Source organism: Ruditapes philippinarum, unplaced genomic scaffold, assembly GCF_026571515.1.
Source record: "Ruditapes philippinarum isolate M1 unplaced genomic scaffold, ASM2657151v2 ctg228_1_1_1_1, whole genome shotgun sequence".
Taxonomy (NCBI): Eukaryota; Metazoa; Mollusca; class Bivalvia; order Venerida; family Veneridae; genus Ruditapes; species Ruditapes philippinarum.
Window position 1 is genome coordinate 531,853 of NW_026856125.1, and position 17,969 is coordinate 549,821.

Consider the following 17,969-nt stretch of genomic DNA (forward strand, 5'->3'; position numbering starts at 1 on the left):
AATATCCCGTGCAATCGCTCTCACGCCCCGTACTACATCTTCTTATCCCAGCACGTGTTCCAGATCCGCATGTCACAGAACACGAGCCATAAAACCATTCTGACCATCTTGGTGTTACTTTCAAAGAGAAAAAGCATTGAATATTAAAAATGAGATCACGTATATTAATCGCGTATATTAAGAAGTTGAACTGCCTGAAACCATATAATTTTAAATTCTTGCAGAAATCTGGTCAAACACTTATACTGATTGTGTATTGTCATATTAAACATACACGTATTTGTTTAAAAAAGTGAACTAATTCTATATATTATGAATTTGTTTTCTAGGTATCTTATCACTTCGGGTTATTGAAACTTATGTAATTCTACGTGATATATTTTTGACATTTCTGTATGTTTTAATCTCAGTTAAGTGTATATCCACTTGTGTCTAAGTACAAAGAACCTAAAATAAAAATAAAAGACGGACATGAAATAAAAGAAAATTTAAAAAAGGAATAATAAATTCAGATATTGTACCAATATATCTTTTGAAAAAAATATTGTCTGAACTTTGAAAAGATGATTTTTCCGAAATGCTGATATGAAATAAATATGACAGTAAATTGCATGATAGGCAAAAGTGACCAAAAAAACCATTTTTAATCAGTTTTAAAAAACGAACACCCTATTAAATTTTCCCAAGATATTCATAAGATAAAGGGGATAATTAATTTTAATATTGTTTTAATTTTATAAAAAAATTTTTAAGATAAGATCTTACCCTTTGTTTTACACGAATAAACAATACGTAAGACATTACTGATGTATTTTATGCAAAACTCTTTCATGACAGCTATAAGGTCAAAGTTCACTTGGATTTCTGATCTAAGTTCAAATATATTCAATAAGATTTGCCCTGTCATTCTAAAAACAATATAATAAAGTTTATAATCTGGATGAATGTTTAATTCATACACCATTTGTACACAACCACGTATTTAATTCAAAGAATAACTTGAACTTTACATAAATTATTTAATCTTTTACTTACACCCGGCTTTTTATTTTGTAAACAGAAAAAGGTAAATGATAAAAGAAAATCTTACAAGAACAAGTTTCGCCATAGAAGCCTTTTGGGCATACACAGCTGAAATATGGTGACGTGTTATTTGAAACGCAATGCCCGCCGTTTTGACATGGTTTTGTCTCACACACAGTTTCTGGATAACGATGTATAAATATACATTGATTACGAAAGCACTCACAAGGTAATGTTTAATAATAATAATAATAATAATAATAATAATAATAATAATAATAATAATAATAAGAATAATAATAAAACATTACATAATAAGATATCAGAATTAACAGTCGTGGAACCTAAAAAGGTTTAGATAGTAAAACATTATGATTCCAGATGTCTTTATAGCCTAATTAAGACCGGCTTACACACGAACGTCGTATTGCCATTAGATATGAATAATTTTTAGATTTAAGAGAAGTTTAATTTTGCTAAGTAAAATTAGAATTTCGGTTTTGAAAACCATTTTTTCATTGAATATGAGATTTTAATGTAAAAAAAAACAACCAAGATGTTAATAATTGTTTTTACGTTCACAATGTTGTCCAGCATACCCCGCCGTGCAGTTACAATGGTAAAAGGGGAAGGTATCCTGGTGATGACATGTTCCATGTGGTCCACATTGCTTGACATGACACGCATCTAATATGATAAATAATTGTATGATAAATCTGACAATTGACAGGGTTGAATTGATAGTTCAAATGCGATAATATGTGCAAAAACAAAGCCAGGATGACCCTTATTCGCTCCCCTGATTGTTTATCACTCTAAATATATAATTCGGCGCTTCCCGCCTGGTTGGATCCTTTCCTAATAGAACTACCCGAGTAAAACACTCTCCAGATCAACAAAATTATATACCTATAATCCTGTTAATAATCGTGTTATATACATGAACTCATAAATAAAAATTAAACATCTCGATTGAAAATCCTTTAGCTGATGTTTAAAATATTTGTTACTTTCAATAATATGAATGAAATTAATTTCAGACATATTTTTTGTATCTTAGATAATAATGCTGAAATGTTATGAAAATCGAAAATATTATATTAAATTGTTCATGCTTATATTTTAAATGGAAAGCGTAATAATACAAAAAGTGCACTTAGATGTTTCCTCTATTTCATACTTAAAGATTGTTTTTATAGTTTATGTACTATATTTCTGACATTAAGGTAAAATACATGTATTAAGATAACGTGACCTGCCTGATTATGTACTGTACAATCACGTGCAAGATTGCAAGGGATGTTATGGTTAATTCATGTTATGGTAAATTATGTAAAGTACCTAATTCACAAGTATCACCGGTCCAGCCAAGTTTACATTGACACGTGTAGTGACCTGGTGTATTCACGCATTGGCCTCCGTTTTGACATGGAGTACTTATTTTACACTCGTCAACGTCTAAAAGGAATAAAATAAGAACCGATTTTTCAAAAATGGTCGATTTAGGTCACTAACATTAAATTTTAAGTCAATCTACATCTATTCAATTTTTATTATTTATTATGGCTGCAAGTTTCTGTTGAAAACGTGCGTTTCCGTTATGGGATAAACATAAATAAGAAAACTTCATTGCAACTCAACATCTGTGTAAGTGAATAAAAAAACAAACAAAATTTTTATTACGAGGTATGATATAAAAGGTCTCGGCCCGATATACTTCTAGCCACTACACTGACATTTACACACGATACGTCGATACAGATATCTTATTGAAGATTATTGCCAGAGTTACACGCGGTTTTACACAAATTAAGAAACATAAAACACACTTTTATCAGTAGAGGGGTGTGTCATTAAAACCAAATGGAGAGAGTTGAAATCAGAGCCTTCATTAAGTACTCCTATAAGAAAAGGGATGTCCCCCAAGGTCATGAAGACTTCATGGATACTATGGGAAGGAGTCCCTTTCCTACAGCACTGTGAAAAAAATAGGCTGCTGAATTTCAGAGGGGCAGAGAGAGCATTGGAAATGATAAAAAGACCAAAAGAGGCCACCAATGATGAAACTGTCGAAGCTGTGCACGATCTGGTCATGTGCGACCGGAGGCGAGACCTGCGAAGCAAACCTAGGGAAGTGGATATAAGCTTTGGTTCAGTTCAGACAATTCTGACTGAGTCAATGGCATGTCAAAGGTTTTCGCTAGATAGGTCCCAGACAGTTGACTGACGACCAGAAACAGACCAGGCTTGGCATTTCAAGATATCTTTTGTCCTGCTACGAGGTTAAAATCTGATTTTATCTACTGGATCATAACTCAGGATGAAACATGGGCAAGAGGGTCATACCATGCACGCGCATCCTCAACATTCTGATACAGCGACCACTTTTTCAACAAGTATTTTGAACAAAAACGAGTCATGTAAAGCAATCAGAATAGATTTGAATTTAATTTCTTTTGCATAGAAGATGTCCATACTTGTAGTTTTAATATTCCAAATGCCTTGACACAAGTGTTTCCTTTCTTGTCAATATTTCGCGTTGAATGCGATTTTGATTCCGGATACTCCGTACACCCGGAGTTGAAATGTTACAGAAATTGAACTGAAAGTTTCACACAACTGGAAGTGAGTTTATTGTAGAATCTATTTCACAAATATATTTTCAATCTTTGTTATTGTTCCTTTGTACGAACAATGTCTTAAAACGAACCTTTTTCAGGAAATAGACATTATGATAGTGCGTACACTCTTAAAAAATCAAGATACTGCGAACACATTTATATATTATTGATTCTGCCTACACTTTCTTCGAAGCAGTCTTAGATCATAATAGGATCAAATGGATAACACTGGCGAACAAAAAATAAAAAAAGTGAATTAAAATAAAAAAAGGATTCAAATCCTGTGTTAAGTGCTTCCTTAAAATGTTTAAACTGTACATCCTAAAAAATGATTTAAGTTTAATATTTTTCATTAAATTGTTTACTCATTTATGTAAAACTCTAAACTGATAATTTAAAATAACTAACTTTTTATAGTCAAATTTATAGTTCATTGAAAGAAATAGATGCATGTCGATTATATCACGGATTCTTCTCCAGACAACATGAAGGCCAATCAACATGGTCCTTACAAATGTGACATTTGAATAGGCATTTTTTTCTGAAACATGGGTTTCATCACTTCGATCCAGAATCCAAAAAACAGAGCATGCAGTGGAAGCACCCGGATCACCCCTCCAAAGAAATTCAACAGGGTGCCATCAGCAGGGAAGATGATGGCTTCAATTATTTTGGATAGTCAGGAGAAAATCATTATTGACTATCTTCAGCAGGTCGTTCAATGAACGATACTTAATATGCAAACGTAAAAAATCGATCGTAAAAGGAGGAGCAAACTGACTCAAGGTGTTCAGCTCCTGCACGACAATGCGATGGCTGCTGCCACTGACTGCGGCTTAGAAATTCTTCCCCATCCCCCATGTTCTACAGACATTGCTTCCTCTGACTTCTACCTGTTTACGAAATTGAAAACCAAGCTTCGTTGTCGACGTTTTGGGAGAATGAAGGTTTCATGGAGGCGGCCAATGAGTACTTTGAGAACCAAACTAGAGAGTTCTATTTTGAAGGGTTAAACAAGTTGGAGTACAGGTGGGCAGAGTGCATTGATGTAGAGGGCGATTATATTAAAAAGTAACCGGAAGTACATCGGGCTAAGATTTTTTTGATAATCTTCGTATCTGCTCAAAACTGGTATAAAACTTAATTAGGTAGTTCACGGTTGTGGTTTATTTGAATATATGTAATTAAAATCATTGACCAGCCTACCTATTTCACAATTATTTCCATACCAACCGGAACAATAACATGAATAGCCGTGCTGGTTACTGACACAAAGTCCACCATTTTTGCACGGACTGCTTGAACAGTGGTCAACCTGTGTTGTTACCTCTGTATTATGACATAAGAAGTTATTTATACAGTATAAATCTATATTTAAGTCGAGATTAAGAAATATTTTAATTAAACTTCATTGAAATGTTTCCGCTATAAGAAGTCGTGTCACGCACATGAACCAGGTCTCTAAGTCACAGGTCAGGGTCACTCTTAGAGGTCATTCAAAATGTTTGTCGGGAGCAAAACTTCTACATTCATAGAGGGATTTCAATATAACTTTGGACTAATGTTCACCATAGTGAGGCGGAGTGTCGCGTACTAAATTCGGATCCTTCCACCAGGGTAAACGTCACATATAGAAGTCTAAGATGGGTCAAATAAAAATATAAAGATGTATATAGGGACCATACAGTCATCACTTATTGCGTGATTGTAAAAGAAATGTTCATTCTCATGACTGAAGTTGTGACACATGCAATTCAGTCAATATATGCAAGGTCAAGGCCAGTAAAGATGATAACAAATCCAGATTGTGTCTAGAGCATATCTCCTACATGTATGTATTTTAACATCATGAGAGGTATTGCTCAAAAAATGATTTAGGTATATAGATAAAAACAAAGTAACACTTAGAGCTAATTGTTCAACAGCTTGTCCGGAGCAAAATATCTACATTCAAAGGGGAATTTTGATATACTAGTAACTTAGGACAAATATTTACCATTGTAAGGCGGAGTGCCGGGCGCGAAATCCGGTCATAGCGATCAAAGTCAAGGTCACACATAGAGGTCAAAGTTCAGATAAAAATATGAAAACTGTGTAAGGACCATTCAGTCATTATTAATGGATTGAAACACAAATGACAAATATCATGACAATGGCTTGGACACATGTAATTTATGTTAAAATTTGCAAATTCAAGGTCATTCGAGATGATTAAATAGTCCGATATTGTCCAATGCATACCTTCTACATATATGGAGGAATGTTATTTTACATTGTTGACCGTAATATGAGGCAGTGCCTTACTTATTAACCAGGTCTCTAGGTCAAGAGGCAATGTGACTGTAAGGTCTTGTTTAAAAAAACAAAAAAACATAACGCTTGTCCCGAGCAAACATCTACATATATTGAGGGGATTTTAATTTTTACTTGCCACACTATTTCAAAATTGTCTCGCATAGAATTCAGGTGCCTGCAACCAAGGTCAAGGTCAAACATAGAGCTAAAATGTTCGATAAAAATACGAAAATATGTATAGGGATCCACTTGCTTGCCACACTTCTTATTGCCCATATCTACACATAAAGCTTTTGTGATGGGCGTTATTTTAGTGACAATGCCATCCTTGTTGTATTTCGCATATTTATTATGGTCTTCAGTGATTAACGATTATCAAATAACAAGACTATGTTAAATGTTCTGTATATGATTTGTAACCATATCAATTATTCAACACAGTTGATGTCAGTTTGCATATTTGAATGATTGCGTCATTTAATCATGAATATAAACGATCGTTCTATTAACATATTACTTTTTAAATTTGGCACTAATCATGTAGAACAAAAATGCTTTGGAATTAGTATTTCTACACAAGTCATGTAAATTTGATAAATTAAAAACTGACTGTTTTATTTGAATTGAATTATTGTAACATTTTCTTCCCTTTAACTTTCCTAGAAATAATAGACATTTAGAGTATTTGTGATTTTCCAGACCAAAGTCATAGCATTACACACAATGCTTATTAAAGTAAATTCACGTGTCTCCGAATATACGGATGTACGGCAAAAATAAAAATATTAAAATGTTCTTTTTCACAAAATAATTATATGCAATGAAATACTTTTTTTGTGTTCTTAAAATGCTACACATGCAACATATTATATTGAATAAAATCATGAATGAATTCCTTGTTATACAGTTAAAATGTTTTGAAATAGAAAGATACTTGTACAGAAATGTCCCGTCCAGCCATTTGCGCCATTACATTTGTAGTCACCTAATAAATTTATACACGTTGCGTTGTTTTGACATAATAGTCCCCTTTTATGAGTTATCTTTATCATCTTAAGCGTACTTTACAATTTTAGTGCCTTTATTGGTGTCCGTTAGAATTTCAATATTTTTAGATATTTTGTTTACATTATTGGAGTTCCTTCATAATAAGTTTGTTTTAAATTCTAAAAGTTTTATAAATTAGGCATCTGACCTGTCTGACAAAACGCACCAGTCCAACCGGACCCACATTTGCAATTATAACCGCCATACGTGTTGCTACAGGCTGCATGATTTAAACAAGGGTTGTCCAAGCATTCATCCACATCTGAAAACATCAATAATAGTTATCACTCATCGTAAAAAAAATATAAAAAAGAAAAGATAAGTTAAATGTATGTACTTATTTTCAAGCTAAATCCTTGAAAGAAAGGAGAAATGTGGCTGTGTGTTTTCCACTTATCATCTGAATGTGACATGCAGCTGCTGACATGTGGGCAAAATTTTAACTCTTATTATATCGCGGTGATCAGATAAATAAAAAGACAATAAATCGCTCGGGGCTAGAATATCATCTGGAGCCACGGGGAATCTTTGCATGACCAGGATTATGACAAATCTCATAAATAATTCATATGTCACATAAGCTCTTTTATGTAATTTCTTATGATAAAATTAACTTTAACTTGAAATAAGAATGCAGTAGGCGCGAAAGTGTGTAAACAAAATCTGTTATCTTGACCCTAGTGAACCATAGTTAGATAGTCTACCTATATCGATTTTTTTATCAGTCAATAAATCAGGGCAGCATGAACTGTGTAAAAATCTAAATGCATCAGAGTAGGAACCTTGATCCAAGTAACTTCTTCTTTCAAAATGAAAGGAACCCACGAGATATTAACCTACGAAATAACTATGAAAGACATAAGTTATTAAATTAAAGCTGTATAAGCAAAAGTGTATTAAAATGTTATCAAGTATCAGTGACTTTTATCGTAGTGTCCGCTTACTCCTCACAAAGTAAAAGCACCATGACCTTGATCCAAGTGATCCTATCTACACCTATATTAATAAGACTACCAAAAAAAAAATTCAACATTAATATGAAAGAACACTGTCAATAAATAAAGACTATTTTAGCAGAAGATGAAACTTGCATGATGAAGAGTTTTACAGGGAGACTATTCAAAATTCAAGCAATGTATCATTATGTTTCTTTGACAATGTACCCACTCTCTCTAGAAAAACTTGAAACACGTTTCAAAACAATTTCCAGCCGAGCATAATAATTATGTATCAAATTGGGAGATAAATAAAAAAGTATGTAAAGAGGAATATTGCACTTCTTCTCACTAGTCTTTATAATTATTTGGAGTTTCAATGACTTTATAGTTTTTAGGCAATGCACTTTCTCTAAAACACTACATTTTCTCTAACTGGTCGAAGATTCTGTCAAATTACAACCATATGTATTAAGTTATTGTCTAAACAAGAGGATGATGGAAACACGGACAATGCTCCGAAAATATGATTTCCCTTTCGAAAACATGTAAATACGACGCAAGGGTCACATATATGTTGCAAAAATATCAGAAAGTTTACGAAGCTTTACACGCTAACTGAAGCGCTACCTATCATTTAAATTTGCTTATAAAATATATAAAATGGAGTCAGAATTGTGACATCTATCCGAAAATTTTTTTTTTGTTTCCGCCAAATTGTTCGAGACATGTTACAAATATCGGAAATAAGCAAATTATGATAAATGTTAGGCCGTTGTAAGTATTGAGAATATATATTAGTCAAAGATGATTATAAAAACTGATTTAAACAAACCGAGTACATACCTTCCGAGCAAAACCGTCCTGTCCATCCTTCACTACAGTTACATTTAAAGGAACCATTTTCGTTTATACAAGAAGCCCCATTGCGACACAGAAACCCTCTAGAGTTAAATATCGCACACTCGTCTAAATCTGGTTGATAAAAAGAATATTTAACAACACAACGCATCTTACATCGTATCTGGTACTGTAGTATAAGAAACGATTACACAATCATGTGTCACTCTTACAGCAAATAATATTTTTAGAAAATACCTTTGTGTTAATGTTTTAAACATCAAATAAGAGAATGCAAATATACACACGATAATGCATTGATATACGGTTTTAAGCCTATCAATTAGTCTTAACAGAAAACACTTATTGTAAATAATGCATGTACAATTATGTAACATCGATTCTCATTGGTCGCCTAAAATATATACAATCATATAAGATAAACTCAACTTGCTTATGCACCAATATAATAAGCTAGATATACAAGTTTAAATAACATTGTTAGCAGAATATGTAGCTGTATATGTGTAGCATAACATCGGTCACATTTGCCTCGGGTTATATTTATATCTCAACACACTTTTTGTAGCAAAAATTTGTTGGTACTGGTAACTGTTTCAAAATATACATTATTTTATAAATGAATAAGTTTCCTATTTAGAATTAACTTGCTGAATTACATAGACTTTTCCAGCCTGTTTTTGCTTGTAACCGCATATTTCCAACTTTCAGACGTCAATATGAAAATTAACAGTAAACAATTTTTTTCAGACCACACGGAATTTACTGGGTTTCCTTACAAATACTTGTCGGTTCCTGCAGGTTATAGTTTAATAACAACCTAACGTAAATGCATTTATCTTTAAGCGTTAAAAATAGGAGCAAGAGCAAAGATAGGGATACCAGTATCACACATTTGCTCTGTCCAATGTGACGGATAATTACAGGTTTACCAGTCATGTTTGTTCCAACAGGTCCGATTGTTCGAGCACAGGTTTTGTAACATTCGTCAAAATCTTTAAAAAGTAGGATTGCCCCACTTTTCTTCAGAAAGATGAAGTTTAACTGATTATTATAGATTCAGAGGCAGAAAAAAGAAATAAAAGTACCTATGTCACAGTTAATTCCGGTCCATCCTGATGTGCAGGAGCAGTTATATCTCCCAGGCAAGTTGGAACACGTGCCATTATTCTTACATGGATTTGTTAAGCACTCATCTGCATCTATATTCAATCGTATAAAATAGATTTTGTGTCATGAACTTGTTCGGCTGTTAAACAGTTTTTTTCATAGATTAAAATTTGAATCTGTCAATAAGCCTTGTGTGATCTTGGTAACACTTAACATGACAATTAATGTTTAAAACTCACAGTTTTCTTGAAAAAAAAAATTTCCTCATATGTATATGGAATACATATATTTCATATAATATATTAAGTGTTGCATACAACATCAACAGTAATTCTTACTTCTTTATTTTCTTCATGTAACATCAAACTGCAAAATTTTTTGCAGGTATTCACTTATAACTTTATACAAGATCGATATTTTGATCCAAGAACCATAAACTAATTTTAGGGAATATAGAAATTAAAACTTTTCGTTGAAATTAAGCATGCGATATCAATTTTCAAAACAACATAATTTATTTACTTGAAACTTAATACATGTCGGCTGAATAATAATCGTAGGTTACTGTCAATGGCCCCATCTGACGTAAATTTATGCTGAATTAAAGCGCTTTGGGAAGTCAGCAGAAAAAAAGTCTGGTTGTAATATTGATCTTTCAGAAGGAAAACCTACCAGATGTATTCTGTGACATTTAATTCATGCTGTCGGAAATCAATTCATTTTTTGCATATATTTTGAATGAAATAAGGCCCTTTGCGAACTTGACAAATAGCCAGGACTCATGACAATGTCTTGAATGGTGAACTCCAATTATGATATCATCCTGTCCACTTGAATGATGTTTCAAATAATTACCTTGAGTAATTTTGCAGATTGAAGTTACACGAAAAACTTCAACCAATAGTTTTCTGTTGATTTTGCAACATCACAAATGGTCATGAATATAGAATTATTTTACAGTTTCTTCCTATTATGCCCTTAAGTAAGTGTGTAAATTAACAAGCAAATTTGAAAATACATTTAAAATTATACCAAAGTGTAATGCCAAAGCCAACGCCTTCGCCAGGATAAGTAGGATTGTCCAACTATTTTTCGAAAAATCGAGATTAACTTAATAATTATAGATTTGCAGCAGCATAAACCAATGAAAGTACCTGTGTCACAGTTACTTCCTGTCCATCCAGTTGAGCATGCGCAGTTATATCCCCCATGCAAGTTGGAACACGTGCCATTATTCTTACACGGATTTGTTAAGCACTCATCTACATCTATACTCAATCAAATACAAGAGATTTTGGATGATGAAAATTTGTTTAGCTGTAAACCAAAATTTCGTTTTTGTAATTTAAAATCTGAATCTGTCAGTAAACTTTTAGTGATCTTGGTAGCAATTGACAAGACAATATTTTTTTTTAAAATTACTGTTTTTTTTGTAAAAAAGAATTTCCTCATCTTAAGGAATTCACAATATATAGGCTTTTATGAACTCAAACCTTTTAAACAGATAGGACCTGTCCATGTGTCAGTGCACGAACAGCTATACCCTATGCAGAACAAGAAAACCCAATTGAATCATTATGTGAATGCCCAAACGACTGAGGAATCCCAGCAAAATTTTAATGCTTTGAAATAAAGACAATCCACTCACATCGGGTTGCACAAACTTCAGATTTTCGGAATTTGAAAGGCATGTTACATCATATCAGCATAAAACTGCACTGAAGTCACAATCTCTTAGGAGTAAAATAAACAGACACTCTTAAGCACTTCTTGAATCTAAAACTGAAGGTGCTATATGTGCCATGCGATTTATCTACTGGTAAGCTAAAGAACAGTTGCCAACTTCATAGTATAAGTTCTTTCTTAAATTACAAAAAATACAGGGATGTTCATTTCCTGATGAATTGTAAGTAAAATATCAATGGGAAGCATGTTTAAAAATGTGCAGTTTTTCAAATCTATCAATTATGTAATATTTGTAAGTATGACTAGGAACAATGTCAACTTATACATTTATTAATTTAATTCGATACATAGTTGATGTTTAAAATTCAGGATTCAGTAGTTTCAGTTTTAGGAATATTTAAAAGTGTTGAACCTAATAAAGTTAATCGCTTATTTATTATTAAACAGAATAACGATTATATATAAATTTATGATGTTTAAGGTTTGCACTAGTACATCTTATACGTCTCATATAATACACAAATATACGTCTCATATCAAGTTTCCTTCAGGAAGAGACATATATTAGTCTGAGATCTAGTCAATTTATTTCTATTCTAGTATTTGAGACCTGTGACATTTCAATTACTAAAACACTGAAAGAACTGTTAACACCTACTTTTGATGTAAAAACTCATCATATATCTAATATTACCAATGTTAATGGGACATCAAAGACTATTTACACAGCTGTAAATCAAACTCTGGCTTCTCCCAATATCACATTATTGTTGCTGTTGAATCAGATGGTGCATGACTGGTCATAAAAATGGGGTTGTTGCATTATAATATCTTATGATTCCCCATATGTATTTGTTGTACATTGATCTGCTCATAGATTAGCTTTATGCTCTAGTCAAGCTACCGAAAAGGTACCCTACATAATAATACAACAGCAAATTTTATCTGATGTAATTTATTATTTTAAAAGACCAGCAGTCAGGAGGGAAGGACTGAAATTTATTCAAACAATTTCGGAAGATCCTTGATAACAATATAAAGAGTTAAATAGTGTAGTGTCAGATGATGGTTTTCGAATTAAGCATTCGTATGACATTAAAGTAGCTTCTCGTAACAGGATATCTGGAGAAAGGCTGAATGGATTAATGAAAATATCACTGGGACCAGCTGTGGAACATTTTGACTTTAATAAAGCAATGTGCAAGTGAAAGTCTAACCATACAAACAATTAGAATTTGTCCAATAAGGCAGACATAATTATAGCTTATACTTGAATATACTGAAAAATATGGAAAAACAAACAAAACAAGATTAACAAGAAGGGAGACATTTAATGAACGCAACCCCAACACGACCTACCACCGGCAAGGAGCCCAGCAAGACAGCAAACAAATACAAGCCAGGGCACAAGGACCTGTTAAGTGCCATGACATTCTTCCCCTTTGTCTTTTTTGTTGATAGACAAATTCTTCTTTCGATAAAACCATTTCTTTGAAACTTTGAAAATCTTTTATAATAAAGATTTCGTTCAACCATCATTTATTTATGTTAATGCGTTTAAAAGAAAAGTGTTTGAACGAAACATTATGTTTGCAGATATGGAAATAAAAGAAAAAAATGCCACTACTTAGTGATTACCAGTCTGACATTGTGTTCCTTTCCATCCACTGAGACACGTGCAAGTAAAATGGCCTGGAGTGTTTACACACGTGGCCCCGTTCTGACAAAATCTGTACCTTGTGCATTCATCTATATCTAAATGAAAAGGGTCAATGTAATATCCAAATACATTTTTGTTTTCATTATAACAAACAGTTATAACGATGAAACTCCTTACTTACTTATATATGGTGACAGATGAGCTGATTAAGGATAACATATTATATACAACCCGTTTATGTTAATACAGTTGTGTACGAGAATTTGAAAAAGCAATTAATGAAAGCAATTGTATAATGTTCACAAATAAAAAACTCGCTATCCTCAGTCCTAATGTTTTGTATTTTTACGTTGATGATACTATAGTGAAATGTAATAAAGTTTAAATAAACCGTTAATGTAATAATCAATTTGGCATCTTAAGCATGTCTTCAGGCACATTCATTGAATAATTCACTTTAAAATTCAATAAATTAGATATTCCATGAGAGACAGTGCAAACTTGTTATATAATTTGATTATTTAAAGTACGAGTAAATCACATTACCGAGGTCACAATTTTTTCCCTCCCAACCACTCTGACATGAACAAACATAGGTTCCGTCTGTATTTGTGCACTGTCCGTTGTGATTACATGGTTGTTGAGTGCATTCATTTATATCTAAAATGGCATCGAAATAAGGAATGACGTTTGACATTTCTAAGCTTAAATTTATTCGAAGTACAATCTTAATCGTTTACAAATTCCATTTTAATCAGGTGTTTTTATATCTAATAAGTTAATGTTTCCAATTTTTTGTCACTTTAAATGCTTTTTTATTAAAATTAAATTGTGCATTTATTTAGATCTAAAACGTTCTACAAATTGTGGACATTCATTCAATTCATACATTATGATCTAATATGGTTGTTGAAAACATTTAATATATACTATAATAAATGAAATACAGACTACATTTTGTTTATTGCATCATTTATTTATAAAAGTCGCATTTTGTTCTACAGTCAATTATACTACAAGTTTGTCTGCTTTGACTTCTATATCTGAATACAATTTTTTTTAAATGCACTGATTGAAATCACCTGTGAATGAAATGATAAACATACCACAAGCAGACTCACAGACAGATTCAGTAGAAAGCAGATATATAATGCAAAAAATGATTTATAAAGGATAACTATTATACAGTTGTTAGAAAAAACAAAACATTTAAAGCCCATTATTCCCCAGAAAAATCATTTTATTTCTGAAAAAAACCTATTCATTTTGGTACATTGTAATCTTATTATTTCTTCCAAAAAGTAATTTATTCGCCATATAGATGAACAATATTTTCTCCTTTGTTCTACTGACAAGTGGTATATTTGAAGTGAATTAATAAGTATTTTGTATGGAAGTTAAATACTACTTATTTTACATTTTGTTACCTTTACAACATAACTGCACGCTCAGCACTACTTTCTGCAGTTGGTTAACATCTAACACGCTCTTTATTCTTTACTTAAACATGAAACAAGTGCTTAACATTTCTAACAAATTAAAGCAATGTGGATTTCGAAGGCATAATGTGCCTTAAACTATTAATCTTTAAAGTATATAGTTACGCAAGTCTTCTTTGTTTGAAAATATATAATGATACCCGTCTCACATTGGTTGCCCATCCAGCCTTGGTTACAGGCGCAACTAGCTACGCCATTGGTTACTGAACATGTTCCATGTACGCAATTCAAATTTGAACACGGACTTTGTGGTTGAACCCCTAAAAGCCATTGTGAAAAACTAGTATATATACATGTATTTATTTGTATTGAAAAAAAATGTTCCAGAAAAAAATATTTTGTTGCTATTTAAGTAGGGGTTTATTTGTTAAGCAATGATTTCGTGCATTTGGCATTTGCTAATCAGACAATTGATACCATACTTATTTTACACACGGATTTTGGAAGTATTCATTTTTGAAATATAAACACTTATTTTCGTAGCAGATATATAGCTTCTACACTTAAAAACAGTTGTAATCAAATGTTTCTGTTATGTACCACAGATAAATTTTTGATATTGATAATGCTCCGGAAAAAATACCGGTATTATGCTACTATTTTAAGTAGGGCAGTTAAGCGATGCTTACGTGAATGTCCATTCACTTTAAATAAAATATACAATCATATTTCTTTCTAAGATATATTTTGGAATTATTCTTTTATGTATTCAACCAACAATTTGTAGACAAGAGAAAGTAGATTTAGCTTTATACACATTTTAATGTTTAAAAATTGCACTTTTATCAAATAAAGCATACACATAAATTTTAATAGCCTTCTAATATACTTATACTGAGAATGTGCAATTCAAATATCTACATGCTGACCTAACAAGACGAATATCTTAATAAAAACCTGATTCATATATTTGAGCCGAGTTACGACAAAACCAACATAGTTCGTTTGCATCCGCGCAGTCTGATCAGGATCCATGCTGTTCGTTATTAGTTTCTCTACTTGTCATAGGGCTGGTAAGCGACTGGTCGCAAACCCATTTGATGAATTAAAATTGAAGTTGCATTTTGCATAGATGTAATCAAACATTAATGACCGAGTAACATACTTCGAGCTTAGCATATTTGATAACAAAACAGATAACCTACGAGCCATTCATAATATATTTCTTGTCTAAATACGAAACAGATATAAATACACATGCAGTTTTATTACACACCCCTGCTCCGTATAAATGTATTTTGACCTGATGTCATTTGCGTTATATACAAATATAGCGTTAAAGCGCATTGAATGTTAGCGTTACAACATTTATGCATCAATGTAAAACGATTTTTTCTACTGTTAACTGTTCTTATTTTGCGTATGTAATATGTATGTAATATGAAGAATATTATATTTGCGTAGCTTCAATACTAAATTTATTGAGCACGTGTAGGATCGCATGATATATTTTTGTTCAACTCGTTCAATGAAGTCCTTATTGAACCTACAGTTATTCAGTATACAATGTCTCGTATGCATGTTTATTTTGAACAAACATAGAGTTTTTAAATTTGAAAATTCGAAAAGGTATACCTGTGCATGAAATGTTATTCCAAAAACCAGCGCAAATGTCCGACTCTGTAAAAGGTAATTGGCATAAAAATAAACATATTAAATATATATTTCGAAAACAAAGCTTTTTTGTAGAAAAAAAGTAAAAAGTAACTTTTAAATTTTTACTAAAGCTTATTGATGACTTAATTAGGTACCAAATATATACTAATAAAATATAATTCTAATACTTTTAAACTCAAACATCGATTATCAAACCATTCATTCATATTACTTACGATACTATTTTATAGTTTTTCTTTCCTAAACATCCAAGTAAAACAGTTTCAATTGAATGTAAAAGGACGTTTTAGGTGCTATATTAAAAAGCAAATTCGTTGAATTTATATCCCTCGCCCAGTACTAGTTTATATTATTACCCCTCACTTTTTTCGTAATTCTAATTTCCCATAGGCCTCTGGAAGATATTTTTACTGTTAATGCAAGTGTACCACGTGACTAAGAAATTTGTACTGTTACATAGGTGACAGTATATAAATAACACATGGGTTTGTGGGTAACAGTAAAAATATCCTCCCGAGGAAAATACTGTTACTCGAGGCGTAGCCGAGGGTAACAGTATTTTTACGACGGGTGATATTTCTACCGTTTCTCACAAACTCATGTGTTATTTATTTTATTACCCCGAACAAAAATACTGTGATGATCTGAAATTGTCAACTGAATCTAACTGTAACAAAAATAAACCAAGAGTAACAATAACTAAACTGTCCTTAAGTTACCTTTTAAGTTTTAAGTGTACTTTAGGGCTACTCGTGAAGTTTTGTTTTTCTTTTATTCTTTAAGCAAGTGATGATATCTACAAATCATAAACATACAATAAGCTAGGTTTTTATTTAGAAAACAAAACACTAACCCATTTACACGGTTATGATCTGTGAAATCTGATCCTTCTGTTTTCAGAATATTCTTAGCATATAACGATGATATCCTATGTCTGTCCACCATATCTGTAACGTTTCACTGATTAAAATTGTTAAATAATCCTTTGTTGCATGCTTAAATCGTCTGCATGTTTCAATTTGACACATAATTATTTACATTGCAATTACTTCCGTTGAAAACGGATGTTCACTTAAATTTGACTATTCAGCAAAAAGTTAAAAACTGTTAAAAAATACTGTTACCTTAGTGACAGTACAAAATTCTTAGTCACGTGGTTGTAAAAATAACTCCCAGAGGCCTATGGGAAATTAGCATTACGAAAAAAAATGAGGGGTAATAATATATTTTTAACAGTATAAAAACTGATCACATGGTCTATTTTCTAAATAAAATGAAATAAAATGGCCGCCATTATTTTCTCGATTCATTCTTATTTTCGACGTTAAACCCCGATAGGACATCATTTTCTTCTCAGGAGTAACTATGACACTCATAAAATTTAGTTGTTCGCACCCTGGTGTGCTTTTCGCGTAAAAATATCTTTTTGTTAAATAATAAAAAAGTAAACATCCTTTTTCAACGAAAGTAATTGCAATGTAAATAATTATGCGTCAAACTAAAACATGCAGACGATTTAAGCATGCAACCAAGGATTATTTAACAATTTTAATCAAATATGGTGGACAGACATAGGATATCATCGTTATTTTGTCAAAAACCATGCTAAGAATAT

The 17,969-nt window shown here is 32.0% G+C and overlaps 1 protein-coding gene across 6 annotated transcripts in view; it reads right to left on the reverse strand.

Moving 5' to 3' along the window:
• Nucleotides 1-17,969, reverse strand: part of LOC132745467 (fibropellin-1-like) — a 51,731-nt gene that overhangs the window by 27,584 nt on the left and 6,178 nt on the right. Inside the window, exons 4-15 of one of the 6 annotated variants that reach the window (XM_060734412.1) lie at nt 16,313-16,357; nt 14,878-14,997; nt 13,785-13,898; nt 13,217-13,333; nt 11,047-11,160; nt 9,871-9,978; nt 8,768-8,896; nt 7,135-7,248; nt 4,851-4,973; nt 2,365-2,481; nt 1,600-1,710; nt 1,091-1,204 (exon numbers count right to left, since the gene is read on the reverse strand). In XM_060734412.1, coding sequence (XP_060590395.1) covers nt 1,091-1,204; nt 1,600-1,710; nt 2,365-2,481; nt 4,851-4,973; nt 7,135-7,248; nt 8,768-8,896; nt 9,871-9,978; nt 11,047-11,160; nt 13,217-13,333; nt 13,785-13,898; nt 14,878-14,997; nt 16,313-16,357 — 1,326 coding nt within the window. Of the gene's footprint in view, nt 1-1,090; nt 1,205-1,599; nt 1,711-2,364; nt 2,482-4,850; nt 4,974-7,134; nt 7,249-8,767; nt 8,897-9,870; nt 9,985-11,046; nt 11,161-13,216; nt 13,334-13,784; nt 13,899-14,877; nt 14,998-16,312; nt 16,358-17,969 lie in introns of all 6 variants that reach the window. The other 5 variants (XM_060734413.1, XM_060734411.1, XM_060734414.1 and 2 more) reach the window with 5 other exon arrangements.